We start from the raw sequence: 16,127 nt of genomic DNA on the forward strand, positions 1-16,127 counted from the left end.
TTTTGATTTAAAACGCTAACAGATAAACGTGATTAGAAAATTTTATTGAGTTCTGAACTGGAATATCAGGGAAATCATTAATTTATACATGGAAGATTTCATGTTTTGATACAAGCCAGAATGAGAAATTTCAAGTTTATAAAAAAGTTTTGATATAAAAATGCTTTGATTCTAATTTATTGACAACGGCATTGACACTTTTTCATTTCCTATTTTGATATGTCCTCTTGATAAATTTTGATATAATTTAAATAAAAAGGAACCAGCATAAAATAACCATCATCAATACATTCTTTTATTTTATTGATAGACATTTTCTGTACAGATTGTTAAAAATATATTGCGATACTTGTCAACAAATAAAAAAAGCACATCACACTATCATTCATGTCTATATTTTTTATTTTATACACAGCTTGTTCACAGCATTGTTGAGTTTGTGTTTTTTGTGTTTTTGTCAGCAATAATGACATTTGTTGGTTGAGAGTTTTCATTCAAATTTGTTGATTGTACGGATTGCAGATCGGCTGATTGTGGAACAGAACCTTGTGATGCTGCTTCCGCAAAGTGAAATCCTATAATTTTGCTGCTAGCTTGTTTGAAGTGGTCACTCAATTTCAGTTGAACAACATTGATGCACATTGAGGTGAGAGCAAGGCCAAAAATGAGATATAAAATTGAAGCCATCATGTAAAGTGGATGTGATGGAACAAAATCACCAAACCCTTGTAAAATAAACAAAGAAAATAGGTCATCAATGGATTAAATTTAATTGAATTGCGATTGTTTTGAAAAACATTTAAGGACTTACCAATCGTACTAATTGAAATAAAAACAAAGTAAAATGATTCAAAAAATGTCCAATCTTCTTCTAAAATACAATAGATTGCAGCTCCAAAAATCATATATCCAACTAGCATTATAAAGGCCACTGATATTGGTAAATTAAATTCATCATCGATTTCATAATTTTGTAAATTTTCTGGAAGTGGCGTCATTGGCGATTCACCTGGTGGACCTCCTCTGCTATTTTCAGCAGATTGCGGCTGTTGCTGAAAAGTTCTCATAACATTTGGATCAAAGGCTAATGATGGACGCTTCATAATATCATACATTGCATTCAATCCTCGCATCATATCCTGTTAAGTAATTGTTTATGCATATACACTTAGAGATATCAAAATGTAATATACTTACTTGTGCTGGTGCGGTTTTTCTAACTTTTCTACAAGAGCCTGTATAATAAAGTCGTCTTACGAAAACCTGAAATGCGATTTGTAAAGGTTAAATGAATACTTTTTTTTTGTTATTTTTATAAGAAAAAGCTATTCAAGTGAATAAAGGGTAAAGAAACGATAATGAAGAAGACTAAACCATAAGAAAAATATTTTTGTGGCAGCAACTCACCCATAAGAATTTGATTATCCGTGTAAAGAGTTTACCGAAGTCAGCAAGGAGAATGAGGAAAATAGGAATACCAATAATGGCATAAACGATTGTTACGATGCGACCGCTCACAGTACGAGGACTTATGTGGCCATATCCTAAATGAAAAGATGGTTTGAGAACATCGTGTATTAAGAGATTTACTTTCTGGTCGTTAAATTGAGACATAAAAATTCATGTTTGTGTAAATAGAGTAAGGGTAAATTTTGGCTGACACGTAGCATAGTAGGTAATAATTACCACATGCTTCCGCATATTTTCGGCTTACCGATTGTGGTAGAAATGTCGAGACAGTATAGTACTGCATTTACGAAATTCCATGTTGTATGACCACTGTACGTGTTCATACCTCCTTCAATTGCCGCTTGCAGTTCCTCCTCAAACTTCCGCAGTCTTATACGTGCCATCGACTTCCAATCATCCTCCCTAAAATTCACAATTTTTATTCTATTTTCCCCAAAAAGATTATTTTACTTCTAATTAAATTCGTATAGCCCAGCCCTAAAAGTGGTAAATAATTCGATGCTTACTAGCAAGTTAATAGCATTAGGTATTTTAATAAATTTTAAATCTGTGAAACATTATTCAAATAGCATCTCCTGTCCTTATCATAAAATATTCTCTACAGAAATACTCATTCGCTCTAATGCTCAGCTATGGTCTGTTATGAATGATGAATATTAAAATCATTCATGGATTCAAAAATTCCTTTCACATGCTTTTCTCGAATGAAAAAGCGCTTGTAGGTTCATTTAAAACAGGGCATCTAAATTCAATGACTAAAGCGGAAAATTCATGATGATTGATAAGAAGGATTTTTGCATGATTTTTTCTTTTTTTTTGCAACATTCTATTTTATTCACACATGCGTGACAAAATTCGTAAATGATCCATTTACGTACATTCAGACGTATTTTTTAACATGATATATATGTTGTATTTTGTATAGAAATCATATACACATTTGGATGTTCAAAAGCGAATAAAGCAGGAATGATGAAAAAAAAATTGTTACTTAGGGCAAATACTATAACAAGAAATTGAGTTTACGCTTCATATACATTATATACCTTAAATTATGACTCGACAGCCACAATTGATCGATAAAATCTCTCTTTACTCGTTTTACGCCTGTTTTGTTGAGCATCTCAAAATTTCCCTCAATGTAGTGTAATATTATTCCACCTGTACCACAAAATATCATGAGCATTAGCAACTCTGATATGCACTTTTTCATTTCAAATAATAGCTGATGCCATTCAGTTGAATGTAATCGTTTATGCTCCTTCCATATGTGCCGACATTCATTGCATAATAGCTTACAGAAAGGCCAAAATTGCATTGAAATATTCTCATCGAAATCAATTTTTTTATACTCCTCTTTTATGTCTATATTCTTCCTATCTACTTCTGGAACTATTTGGTCATCTGATTTTTCTACACTGTTAAGCTTTTCCTTTCCATTAAGGTGACTTTGGATTATTGGCTGATCATTGTTACTATTACACTCCTCCTTAATTACATTATCATTTTCATTATTTTTACACTCTATTTCCTTATTGTCAGTTTGGCATTTATTTGCTTCCTTTTCTTCTATTGAAGGTTTGGGTAAATTCTCTACAACTGTAATTTCTTGTTCACTTTCTGATTCCGAATCTTGTGCAGGTTGAGAATTTAAATTCTCATTGACTTTATAATCAAGGATAATTTTCCTAGCAACCATGTAATCATTTGGATTGTCAATATCATAATTAGGCCTTATTCCCAAACGTTTTGCCTCTAATTCTCTTTTATATCTTTCAAATCGCTGCAGTCTTAATCTGTCTAATTCTCGTTTTTCTTCAAGAAATTTAAGCTTTTCCATTTCAAATTGACGTCTTTCTACTTCAAATCGCTTTAAATTTTGTTCCAATAATTCATTCTTCTCATCATTATCATTAGTTTTATTGGATAACTCATAATTTTCTGTTTCAATCAATGAGATTTTCATCTCTTGCATTTGCGGTGTCAGTTTTACGCTCTCAACAGAGCCTTCACGCTTACTACAAAAAAAATCATTTGACTTTTATAAGATTTTGTTCTCTTTATGCATATTTTATACAGCATAAAAAATAAAACAAAAAGAAAGTTTACCGTGGAGCTGATAAGCTTCTTTTTGCACGTCGTAAGTAGGTGAAAATATCATTGTTCGTTTGACATGATGCTGATTGTCTTGAGGATGACTGGCTCCTGTGAACTGCTTGTGCCATGCTTTTTTCCTTTTTACTTTAATTTTGAACCAAAAAAATTTAAATTGTTATGTGTTTACAAATAATCCATTAAGAAATGGAAATCAGGGGAAAAAAACTCGGCGGAGAGAACAAAATTTTCATTCAACAAACTTAAAGAAATTGACAAAAATTTCGTCCGGTCCGTTGAGTTTTCTCTGATTTCATTTAAAGAAGTATCCTTGCGACATTAGACACTGGGTGTCAATTTGGAATCCCTATTGACTTTCCTTTGCATACTTCATGTCACCCGGATTTAATAACAAAATTTGTAAACTTTTTTGAATTAGAATAATATACCTTAATATTTTAGCACGATATGCATGTGAACCTGAATTAGGTCCAGAGCCAGAAGAAGATGAAGACATTGACCCCGCAGGTGATGGGGGGCCTACATTTAAAATACCTGTCACTACATATCTTCCCTCATTTGAATCTGTTTCTGTTGATCGATTTTTCGAAAAGTCTTGTTCAAGTACTTTCGATACTCTCTCTGTTCGATTTGGATCAGGAGTACATTCGCGTGTATTACGACTCGTGCGGCGTCGAATTGAAGATGAATTTTCCATTTTTTTTTACTCTCACACAGTTCTATTTGCTTTTAAACTCAAAAGTGGTTTTTCCTTTTCACTCTTTTTCTTTCTTATTTTTTTCTTCTTTAGTTAGTTACGAGAAAAGACGAAGAAAAAAAAATTGAATTGAAAAAATTCAAAACTCAATTTTCAACCATAAATTTTAATAAAATAAGTTTCTCTTTCCACTTTTGCACTTTTCCACACACGTATACGGATATACACATTCAACCTTATGCGGATGAATAGATTGAGGTTAGTTTTTCGAAGCAATAGATGAAAAATTATTGAGAAATGTTATTTGCAGAAAAAGGAATATATAATATAAAAAACTGCAAAGATGAAAAGAAATCCAAAGTTTTTCACTATAAAAACCAATTTTCTAGTTAGTAGCTCAAGTGAAAGAGAAATACTGAGATAGAGCGAGCACTTTTCAATATGAATTTTCAACAGATTTTTTTCACAATTATAAATAGATAGAAGAAAAAATTAATAAAAGAAAATAGTCTCTCAAAAAGTTTTTTTGCTCAAGCCAGCTCAAAAAGTCATGTGTTATGAAATCTAGCCCGTTTAACTCATCGGAAAAATCTTCTCATTTATTAATGTTATTTTGAATTAAACTTTTATTTTGAATCTTAAAACTAGCTCATGATTCAGAATCTGGAGTCGATTCAGATTTTGTATGCAATTCGAATCGATTTCGAACTCTGCTTTGAACTTTTAATTTGAAAGAAATGAAAACATTGCCCCACAGCTTGATTTTTTCTAGAGAAAAGCATACATACGATTTTAAATGAGCAAATCAAATACGTCATTATTTTCTTTTGAGACTAGAAAAAGAAAAATGAAATTTTTTAAAGCATCAGAACGAATTTTTGTCTCGTCATAAATTTTGAAGCTATTTCAATGCTAGATTAATTTTATTTGATATTTTGAAAGCTCTTTTTTTCGTAGTCATAAATTGAATTAAAAAAAGAAAATATTACGCAGTTTATTGTGTTTTGAGATGCCAAAAAATCTTCTTGGATTAAATTTTTGATTTTCTTTAATTGTTTTTATTATTAATTGACTTGACTTAATCCATTATAGTTATTTTTAATTTATCCTTGTTGACAACTGATTGAACTTTGGCAATTTTTGGCGCCAACTTTTGTTGTAAAATGAGGAATTTTTTGGAGAAAATTTCATTCGAGTTAGAATAATCAAAGAAAAAACATCAAAAGATAAAAATAAAGGTTATATTTAAAAGAAAAATAATACTGAGAATAAATATTGTATTGCATAAACCAGCATCAAACATAAATGTCAACAACGCGGCAGCGACAGAACAATCCTTTTTAATAATTTGCCAATTTCAAAATTTATTTTAAATTTACTAAAACTTGAATAAATTTGAACTAATTTAAACAAAACAAATTAAACAATTTTAAAAATCAATCATTAAATTTTAAAATTATTATTTTAAATGAAACTTTAAACAAACGGAAGTAAAATTCTTTCCTAACTTTACTTTATTACGACATATTCATATATTTTTAGCAGCATATGTAAGTGCAACTTCCAAAGAAAATATTGTGGAGGTAAAGAAACAACTTTGTAAAAGAAAAATAAAGAAAATTTTCACATTTGCTATGTTGTAAATAATTTTTTCTCTTCGCTTTTTGGCTTTACGAGTTTTTAAACACGTAATAAATTTGAGAAGAAAATTTGCGCGTATGTTTGTCATTTAACTTTTTTTTTATCTTATTCTACTTTCCTTTTCCATTTTTTTTTCTAACGTCATTACATGTAGGTGTCGGATTAACTAAACATGACTCAGAAAATATTTACAATATTTTACATAAAGTATATATATTTTATTTTAAACATCTAAGAAAATTGTGTGTGATTGTAAAATATCCATTAGAAACTTTGCATCAGTTTACAACTCCCATATGGGATTAATAATTTTTCATTAATTTTATAACAGTAATTAACAAAAATTATGAATGGAAAATTAACGACATAAAATTTTAAGGCTGTGTTAAACATTATCATTGCTCGCATTTAGAGGAAACAAAGTTTAAGCAGCACATAAATTTTAAGCTTAATGATAAATGACATCAGTCATAGAGATCTAGTCTGTGGGACATGTCAAAATAAAATAAACAATATGGCTGCAAAATTTTGGAATTTTAAATGAATTGCAATGAATCATGATTTTTTATTAAAAAGGAATTGATTGAATATCTTCATGCCTCAGTGACCACATTATTCATGAACAATATTGAATTACAATCATTATTATTATCATCATTTTTAATAACATTTTAAAGGTTCCATTATTCAATTGAATTAAATACCATTTTACGTTAACATAAATTTTTAATATTAGCATATTGAATATAATCCATCATTTCTGAGGGTTGGTATTTTACATAGAATAAAATAAAATATATATTATTTATTATTGAGCAAAATTTTTAATATAATGGCATTCTATTATTCACAAGTGGATAGGCTTTTGAAATTTTTTTCAACCATAAAGAGATAATTTTTGCTATTGAAAGCTTCAATGTGAATCAAAACATTTCAAAAGAGGAAGTTTTATTATCTTTCACAAAATGAATAATTAGTAATTGTTATTAACAAAAAGGCTTTTAGATGTTCGAATCAACTTATTTGCTAAATGAAATTGAAAAACGTTTTTCAAATCTTTGTTATTTGTGAAAGACAAAAAAGTCAAAGTTGAAAATAATTTGATGGATTTGAAATGTATTTTTTTAAGTGATACTTCCGCAAAAGTTTTTTTTTTTTTTTTCACAAATTTAACTTGCTTATTCAAAATTTAGAGTCAGCTTGAGTCTAGTTCTACCAATTTGTATATTTGCTTACGACTTTATTATTTTATTCCGGAATTTAATAAATTTTAAAATGAAATATTGAATTTTTTTAAGGTTGTAAGTTCAATTTATCTGCTGCAATGATGACGAGAGCAATTGTTATGGAACATTTTTTGTTTAAAAACTTCTCACAAGAACTTTTTTGTGTTAAAATTAATCATAGAATGTTATAGTTATACATAGATGCATTTTTCCATAAAAAAATAGTTTTGTGAACAAAAATTTATGTTTATATGTAAATTTATTTTCAACAGTTTTAATTGCACTCTCGTTTAAATGTTGAATAAATAAAATAAAAAAGTTTTCATGCGAACATGTGTTTATAAATTAAGAACAATTTGCATTTCAGATCCAGAAGCAAAAAAAGGAGTATAACAATAACGACAAGATAACGTTCAGTTTGAATTTTTATTTTTGCTACCTAAAAGTTATGCAAGCGATTCTATTTTTATAAATTATATGAAAGATTTTAGTACACATGAAAAACTTCATCATTCTTTTATGCCAAAAACAGTTTGGAGAATAATACCGAATTTTCCAAATGAAAAATTCTTTATCATATTTCATATTTAGATCCATAAAAGAAACAACAGAAACAAATATCATAGTAATTTTTGATCCTTCTGTAATAAGAATGATTGTTGACTAGCTCTATGAAGAGAAAGCCACTTAACTATATAAAAGATGTTTATTGTTTGACGATTAAAAACAGACTAAAAATTCCAAAGAAGGAAACTTTAAGTATAGTTGTAGTTTCAAATAAAATTTAAATATCAAACAATCGTTAAATTTTTTTAAGTAATTCTAACAATTATATGAAGTAGTCAAGTCTATTTATTTTAACTAAAATTAATAATTTACGACTCTCAAGTTGAATCTATTTTAAACTAAATTTGTCAGACATAATAAAATCAAGCTCGTTAGGAACCAATTACACCATAAAGTTATACTTTATTTCTGATTTTCACCATTTTCACTCAAAACACATGAATGAGGTAAACATCTGGCGAACTACGTAAATATGTCCTCACATCGTTTTTAAAGCAAGTGTTGATAATGAATACATAAGTATAAATATAAACAAGCCACAAATAATTATGTGAAAATTGTCGCAACAGGCGCAAACAAAAATAAACAATAAATGTAAGCATCTTTATTTCATTTAAATTTAATATTAATAAATTTAAAGGGGAGAATAAAAATATTTTGAACTTTCTAGTCAGGAAGAATTTCCATTTGTTATAGAAAGAATTTAGGTAATTTTCACGTGATTTATCGAAGTTGTTTTTGCTGGTCATCATGGGTTGAAACATTTATTAAATGTTATATATTCAAATTTTATGTGAGTAGAAAGAATTTACGTTTTTGCAAATAAAAAATGATTAAATCGATGTTAACCTTTATTTTGCATTTAAAAAAGGTTTTTTTTTCCTTTGATTTGAAACCTTTTGACTATAATTTTTTTTTTTACTTTCACATATCCCTTAAGGGATATCAACTTTCATAAAGGTAGAAACAGGTACGAAAATATTATTGCCAAAATTTACCCATATCATTCAATAAATCAAATTAAAAGTAACATAAAATTAGCTTACTCACCAATCGTAGTATAAATTGTGCCACAGTAAAAAATAGCATTGAAGAATGTCCATGTCTTTTTCAATTCAGCATTATCATATTGTCCTTTCTCAAATGCTTTATAAAGTATTAACTCATATTCATACAATTCTCTTGTAAATTCTCCTTCCCATCTTAAATCATCCTTTTGAGAATAAAATTTTAAAATAGAATATGATCTGGCAAATATTCATAAATAATGTTTACCTGCATTAATTCAACATTAGCTGACAAATTTCTAGCTGTGGAACTAAGTTTCATCCTTCCTTTTCTTACGTCTTCAAAAAATTGTGTCTCTGGTGGTCCTAATGATAGAATAGGAAGAATAAACTGATTACTAGTCGCAGATATTAAAAGTTCTTGAAGATTACTAATTGAAAAAGTTCCTTGAATTGAATTGAGTTCATTTTTAAGATTTTCTCGAAGATCGACATTATGAATTTACAAGAACAGATGATGATTAATGCAAAACTGATGATTAACTAAAATTAGGTTTTCAAAGCTAACTAAGAGTTATATTTTAATTTTTAAAAATCCTTGAAATAAAATTACCAAATTAGAATTAGAAATAAAGTTTCGAGTATTTAATTTAAGAAGACTCGATTTGGTCCACTTAATTTTATTAAGATTGGATTTATAAAACTGTATCACTAGATCAAATCTTAGTAAAATCTGAAATAATATTTCAATCATAAAAAATGTATGCAGGCATATTAATATTGGAAAAGCGCAAATAACGTTTTGCCTATCGGATAGTAGAGCCCTCGTAATTCTGCTGATTGCATCGAATTTGTCAAGCATACCAATAATTGAAAAAGGCAATTTGTATCGATTTTCTTTCACTCACGTACGCTTGAGTCTATATGCTAGATTTTTTTTCTCTGTTTTTTGCATTCTCTACTGTTAATCTCATTTTTACATCTATTGAATAAAATTTGTCAATCCATTAAAAACCTCACGAGCTGTTAAAATCATTTTTTTGGGATCTAAATGTAAAATGACATTTTTGAAAAGATAGCAAAAGCTTAATCGTATTGTAGAAAGAAAAGGCAAATAAAATATTGAGAGGCACAAATAGTGAATTACAATGTTCATTTTAAATCATCAACAAAACGTGATGGACCTCTTTATGGCTCAATTTTACACTCTCGAATTTATTTTCTTCTTTTTAATGTGTTGATTCTATTGTGGACATTTTTACTGCTATTTCCTTGTTTTTTACTGTATTTATTATATATTTACTTTGTAGATAAAGAATAAGCACTGAAAATAGCATCACATAAAATCAATTGTGTTTACTTTTTTCGGCTATTCCATTAATGGTACATCAAGTGAAGCAAATGATAGAACATGAATAACGTACAGAATTGCACGAATTCGTTGGAATTACTCTTTTTTTGCAATTTGATTCATATTTTTAATCAGTATTTGAATAAGAATGAGAAATGAGCAGTTCTTTCATAATTTAAGGTTTGATTTTAAATATGGTGTTTTCATTACTTTTTCCCCATTCCGCATAATTTTCATCTAAATATTTCAACTTCTTTTCATCCGTTCGTTAATTAAGCAAAGCTAAATAGTATTAATTAGTGAATCATCAAAACAATTATTTACTACCAGTATGGAGTTGGTTTTTTTTGTTTATTTTGTAAGGAAAAATGTTTAAAATGAATAATTGATCGGGGTCCGTTCACTTAGAACGTAACGCTTAAAGTCAACTTTTTGGAACCATCCCCTTTTTTGAGGAGTAACAAAATTTTGAAGATGACCCCCCTCCCCTCCCCCTCACTTCAAGAACGTTACATAATAATTGAATGACCCCATTGCGGAGAAAATTTATTTATAATCGCAGAAAGCGCTGCTGATTACTCAATAATTGCTAAAGAACTTTTTGACTGTTTACATATAATTAGGGTAAAAAATATAAATACGCTATTGACGTATTCCATCCTAAACACGATGCTTTTGACTCGATAGTAGTTTTTTGGATTATAAAATAATTAAAGAAGCTTTCATTTATTAAGAATGATTTTTCATTCTTGTCATGAGTTCCGCATAAACTTTTAGATTTATTTGCATTTATTATGTGTTCTTCTTGTGCATTGATAAAACCACAATCATGTACTACGATGTACAATCTTCAAATCAGTGTCAATGTGGTATGTAAATGTCATGAAGTATGCCATGTGTTGCCCACCACTGCTGTAAATGATACTAAACATTAATCTTACAGCTCATTTATGATACCTTACGGTCATGTAGATTAGAAGATTTCAAATATTTGTCAAAAGGTCAGATTTATATTGATTATATTCCACATGAATCCTTATTATTTGCAACCAACAACTTTGTGGGAAGTATACTTGAAAAACAAAAGATATGAAAATCTTAAGCTCCCTTAAAAAAAGGCCATTTATGAGTGTGTATGTGTTTAAAACCCCTACTGGTTTGGTTAATTTAAAATCTTCATGAGTATGAACTTTATCATATTGTGTTTTATGCTCTATGCTATGTTTCACCAACATTATGGTTGTCAGATATCCTGCTGCTATAAGCTATATCATAAACTTAATGAATCATCGTTGTCATCATCATCATCATATAAATTAGATCATTTAAAAGGTTTCCTTCATGCGTGAAACCGAAATGTGAGTCAGTCACAAGTGACAGTTTCATTTGAATGAGGAAAATGAATGTAGACACTATTAAAAAAAGATAAATCTATAACATACAAACCTTCAATTGCCATGAATAAGAAAGCTCCGGCAACGCTGTATAATGTAACGACAAGGAATAAGAAAATGTGTGTAAACCACTTCTTACTTAATTTCCTAAATTTGGTATAGAGCCAAACGGCACTCTTTTCTCCAACACTTAATCCTGATTTCGTAAAACGATTGAGACCTTCAAACTGTTTAGACATAAAGTCGCCGGCTTTTTGCGCATATAATGCTTGTAAAAATGGATTTGCTTCCACATTTGGTATGCTCGATGCTCCAGTTAATGGTATAAAAGGAGATGGCTGATGAGGTTCAAGCTCATACGTCCTTGTAGGGATTTGTAATGTTACACGTGGACGTTGCTTATATACTGTATTATCTTCACCTCTATTAATCATGGCTGCTTCACAAAAAATCAATCAGCTGATTTCGTGCTGGTTTTTGAAGAGGCAATGTGCTTTTATTTTTGGATAATTTTCTTAAAATTCCTACTTTTGCACGGTAGAGATGAAAGGATTTATTTATGAGAGTATTTTTAATCTTTTCTATTTCTTTTTTATAGGAAACAATAAACGTCTTATTTTTAATTCCACTTATTATTGTCAAGCTTTACTTAATTTCGGCAATTCACTGATTATGCAGGTAATATTATTAATCCAGTTAATTATAAAATTAAAATATATATCTATTAATTAATCGCGAAAGGAAAAATCCATTCCCGAGTAGTGCTCGATGCTTTTCTTATAGACGATGAATTCAAACTGAGAAAATTGAGAAAAATATCTTGTCGCAAATTGCGGATCCTCAAATTCTATATTTTCTTTCCATTCTCAACCAACAACATACATATGATGACGATATGAATTTTTCTTCTCAAACGCTTTTGAGTCAAGCATGGGGACAAGCAGTTCATTACTTTATACTTTATAAATAGATAATATTTTGAGACAAAAATAAAAATCTCAGAAACATTAATTAACTCTTAAAGCAAAATTGAGAAAAGTTATGTGAATTTTCTTCGAGATTATCATGATGTCACATACAAACGAAATGATTCAAGCTTGTCTGCGATTTTTTTTTGTCATTCATTCAACATAGTCAAGTCATTAGTATTCACCTGAAATATTTTGTTTCAGAAACAACTTTTAATTTAGGGTTCAATAGCTTTTTTATTCAAGTATTCTATAATTTGATAGAACTTGCCATAATGATTTTAAACAGGAGAGCAATTGAACACTTGTAGGAATAATGTAAAATATCATTTACAACTTCAACTTCGTACGTCTCCAGTGACGTCTCTTTGCGTTGTAGCGAATTTTATTTCCTGTACGCATTCTAATCCATTGTGGAATTGGACGATTTTGCTTCAGCTTCTTAGCCAATTTCTGTTTAATTCTGAATGTCTTGTGGGATGACATCTTCCTGTCCTGAAATTATAGAATGAGAAGTATATTATTGAGCAATCCGGAATGTTTACATTTTGTTTTGGATATTTTTTAAGGTTAGATTTGCATAAATACAGTTGACTTTAAAAAATTATCTTAATTACTAGAATTCATCTAAAGTTTATTGGAAATATTCATTACACATGAATTTTAGTTGTAATTCATCAATATTGCGCTTAAATTACTCAATTTTCACGGTAATAACTTGAAACAAATTTCTAGCACATCAATGTTTTCATATTTTTATACTTACAGGGTTTTCTCTGATCAAACTTGATGAAAAATTACTCCTAGAAGTAATCTACTGTTCCTAAAATACAATTTAAGTTAAAATTTATTAGTTAAACTATCTCTAAACCATTTAATTTCATTAATTTCTTACTCGACACGACCTATCGATTGTCCGAGACGAACGAAAAGAACGAGAAATTACCGAGATGCGCAAATTTTCATTTCAATTCAATTAACCGACTTTTCAAATTGGCAGTTATTTTTTATGTTTACTTTTTTCACGAATTGAATATTAAAATACTTAATTGCGAATTATCAAAGTTAACTATTTTAAAACAAGTTTTTTAATTAGAAATAAATATAATATAGTCATATTATGCAAATAATAATTGCAATAAAAGTGAATTTTAAATAGATTTATAATAATCAGGTTATTGACTGTAAAACTTAATTTTTTACAAGGGTTTAAAAAATTGGAAACTTTCAAAAAAATTTTTCTCTTTAATTTAACTAATAAAATAGTGTTTTAGTTGAAGAAAATGTTGTCAACCGAGGATGAATGGACAACTGAGGAAGAAATACAGGTAGGTTTACAATAATTTTGTTTGTTGTGTGGTTAAAAATAGAAGAAAAAATTCATTATCAACTTTGTTTACGTTTTTCTCATTTATTTTACTAATTTAATCATTTCTTAGCTGTTTCTTGCGTTGCATGGATTACGACCTGTTGGAATTAATAAGGTAATATTAGTTAATATAATGAAACTTGTACGTTTTCTTGAAATCGTTTTTGTTCCAGCACTTCTTTATGGTTTGTATTGTTGATCGTTTACAAAAGACACTAAATCGCAAGATAAGCAGTGAACAAATCTGGAAGCATTTAAAAACAATGTATAATTTAAAAGCATTAGATGATTTAGAGCCATTACCATTTCCAAATAATGAAGAAAACTTTGATTTACCATTGGAATTACAAACAAAATTAAAAAGATCTGAGTCTGAGGATGGTGAATCCTCATCAAAAGAAAGTGATCGCAAAGCATCTAATATATTATCATCTGTAACCACACAAAAGCCAAATGCCAACAAAAGTTCCTCATCAAATACTGAGCGAAATGATAGAAAATCTCACAAAGTCTCAGAATCCGAAAGAATTCAGCCAAAAAGGACAAGAGGCTCTATACACCATGACGTTAATGCTGATGGAAATAATTCATCGCCGGCAAGTACACCACCTCCACAACAAACAAAACGTCGCCGGATTTAAGTATATTTTAATACTAGTTATTGGTTAGCAATATCGCTCAAAATACCAAAGCATATTTAATTTCCATTCTTCTTTTCCTTTATAATCATCTGTCAACAATATAAAGTTTAACTAAATATACGATAAAATGAAATATTTAGAATACTAAACTCGCACGGCATTCATGTATTTAAATGAGTGGTTTCTACACGAGTTTTAGCGATTGATAATGAATACAGGAAATTGTAGCACTGTCTATTTGTTGTGACATTTCTTCATCGTATATGAATATTATTATTATAACATATAGTTAAGTGATAACGCATATGCACATCTTTAAACTTTTCAAATCTCTTAAAAAATAACGAAAATAATTATCTATTACGATGGAGATAGAAAAAAAAGAAGGAACGCTTTTTGTTTAAATTATAATATTAATGTGTAAACTCAAAGAGAAAAGTCAAAGTAATCAAGAATTAATAATGGTATAGAAACTTGTTCTTTATTTGTATCCCTTTTATTTGTGTGCCATTCTATTGAGAACATTTTATTCCCGTTGATTCTGTCCGTACGTGACTGTCCAGTTTTGGCTGAAAATCAAACTTTCGTACAGGCTTTCATACCGAATTAAAGATCTAATGAAATTATTTCAAACTTTATCTAATGAAATATTCAAACAATTTGCTTGATCTGGACGGCAAATAGCTCCACGTGGCACTGACAAGGTGTCGTTCCTGGTGCCCATAATGCGAATATTTTTGTGATACTAATTTTTAATTATTTCAAGTTAGGGACAGTTCAGTTATTACATTGTGTAAAAAAGGAAACGAATTTTATAGACACCTCATTCCTCATGTGTTTAAACAGATCTAAAAAAAGCCTTAAAAAGCAAACGTAATAATTGAACCACCCCATTGAAAAATTTCCGAAATAATATTTAGACTACATATTTTCCTAATTCGGTGAAAGTCTCATGAGGCATTAAGAAATTGGAATGTCACAATTTCTATTACTACATGTAAATTATTTTCCTCTCCTTGATTTTCTGTTTTGAGAAATATATGTGCTATCTAGGGAGGAATAAATAAAAGACAGAAAATTAAATAATAAAATGAAAAGGATAGAAAGCACACAACTCATATTTCATTACGTATTTTATGTTGAAGTAAAGCAAAAATAAAATAAAAAAAAAATATTAGATAAATAAAATATGATGATAAGAAAAATAAATAAATAAATTGTAAATAGGTATTTAATTTTTCACCAACTTCCGTTCAACATTGCAAATTCAATGAAAACAGCTCGTACTGGAATTCTTCGTAAAAGATCTGATAGTGACAATCTCCCACTGCTCGCTTTTTGATATTATCATAGTGCGCTTTTCTGTATTTTTCCTCTCTTTCTTTCATTCATTCATACATTCATTCACTTATTCCTTTAAAGCATTATTATATCAGAATCAGCAACTAAAAAAAATTCTTTTTTTTACCATGATAAAATGCTTCATGAAGTAGAAGAAAAGGTTTTCTATCATACAAGACGGAAAAGGGTTTTTGAACCCACAAAAGAGCGACTCGTATTAATAATGAAAAGCACATTGTACAAATTTTTGCCTTTTATTGTTGCTTTAATCTCTTGTTTGCTCATAAGCATCATGCATTTTGATATATGTATACAAGATGAAAAGTTAAGAACATCGAAA

General features: G+C 28.9%; 2 protein-coding genes across 3 annotated transcripts; one reads left to right on the forward strand and one right to left on the reverse strand.

Annotated features, from left to right (window-relative positions):
• Positions 1-268: 268 nt before the first annotated feature.
• On the reverse strand, positions 269-12,271 carry LOC139094516 (TWiK family of potassium channels protein 18). Of its 2 annotated transcripts, XM_070645573.1 has the most exons (8): positions 4,014-4,694; positions 3,580-3,711; positions 2,517-3,488; positions 1,715-1,872; positions 1,408-1,544; positions 1,198-1,263; positions 812-1,139; positions 269-725 (listed from the first exon to the last, which is right to left on the reverse strand). In XM_070645573.1, the coding sequence occupies exons 1-8, from the start codon at positions 4,280-4,282 to the stop codon at positions 421-423; spliced, it is 2,367 nt and encodes a 788-aa protein (XP_070501674.1). In that variant the 5' UTR covers positions 4,283-4,694; the 3' UTR covers positions 269-420. The 2 variants fall into 2 exon arrangements, with proteins under 2 accessions (XP_070501674.1, XP_070501675.1); XM_070645574.1 differs by lacking the exons at positions 1,715-1,872; positions 2,517-3,488; positions 3,580-3,711; positions 4,014-4,694 and adding exons at positions 8,767-8,929; positions 8,992-9,089; positions 11,521-12,271.
• Positions 12,272-13,631: 1,360 nt separating this feature from the next.
• MrgBP (MRG/MORF4L binding protein) lies at positions 13,632-15,648 on the forward strand. The gene is made up of 3 exons (XM_070645539.1): positions 13,632-13,764; positions 13,876-13,920; positions 13,979-15,648. Exons 1-3 carry the CDS (start codon positions 13,720-13,722, stop codon positions 14,444-14,446), a joined length of 558 nt encoding a protein of 185 aa, XP_070501640.1. The 5' UTR covers positions 13,632-13,719; the 3' UTR covers positions 14,447-15,648.
• Positions 15,649-16,127: the final 479 nt, after the last annotated feature.

The sequence above is a fragment of the Chironomus tepperi genome, unplaced genomic scaffold (genome assembly GCF_022539635.2).
Source record: "Chironomus tepperi strain 1889 unplaced genomic scaffold, CSIRO-AGI_Ctep_v1 contig_354, whole genome shotgun sequence".
Classification (NCBI taxonomy): Eukaryota; Metazoa; Arthropoda; class Insecta; order Diptera; family Chironomidae; genus Chironomus; species Chironomus tepperi.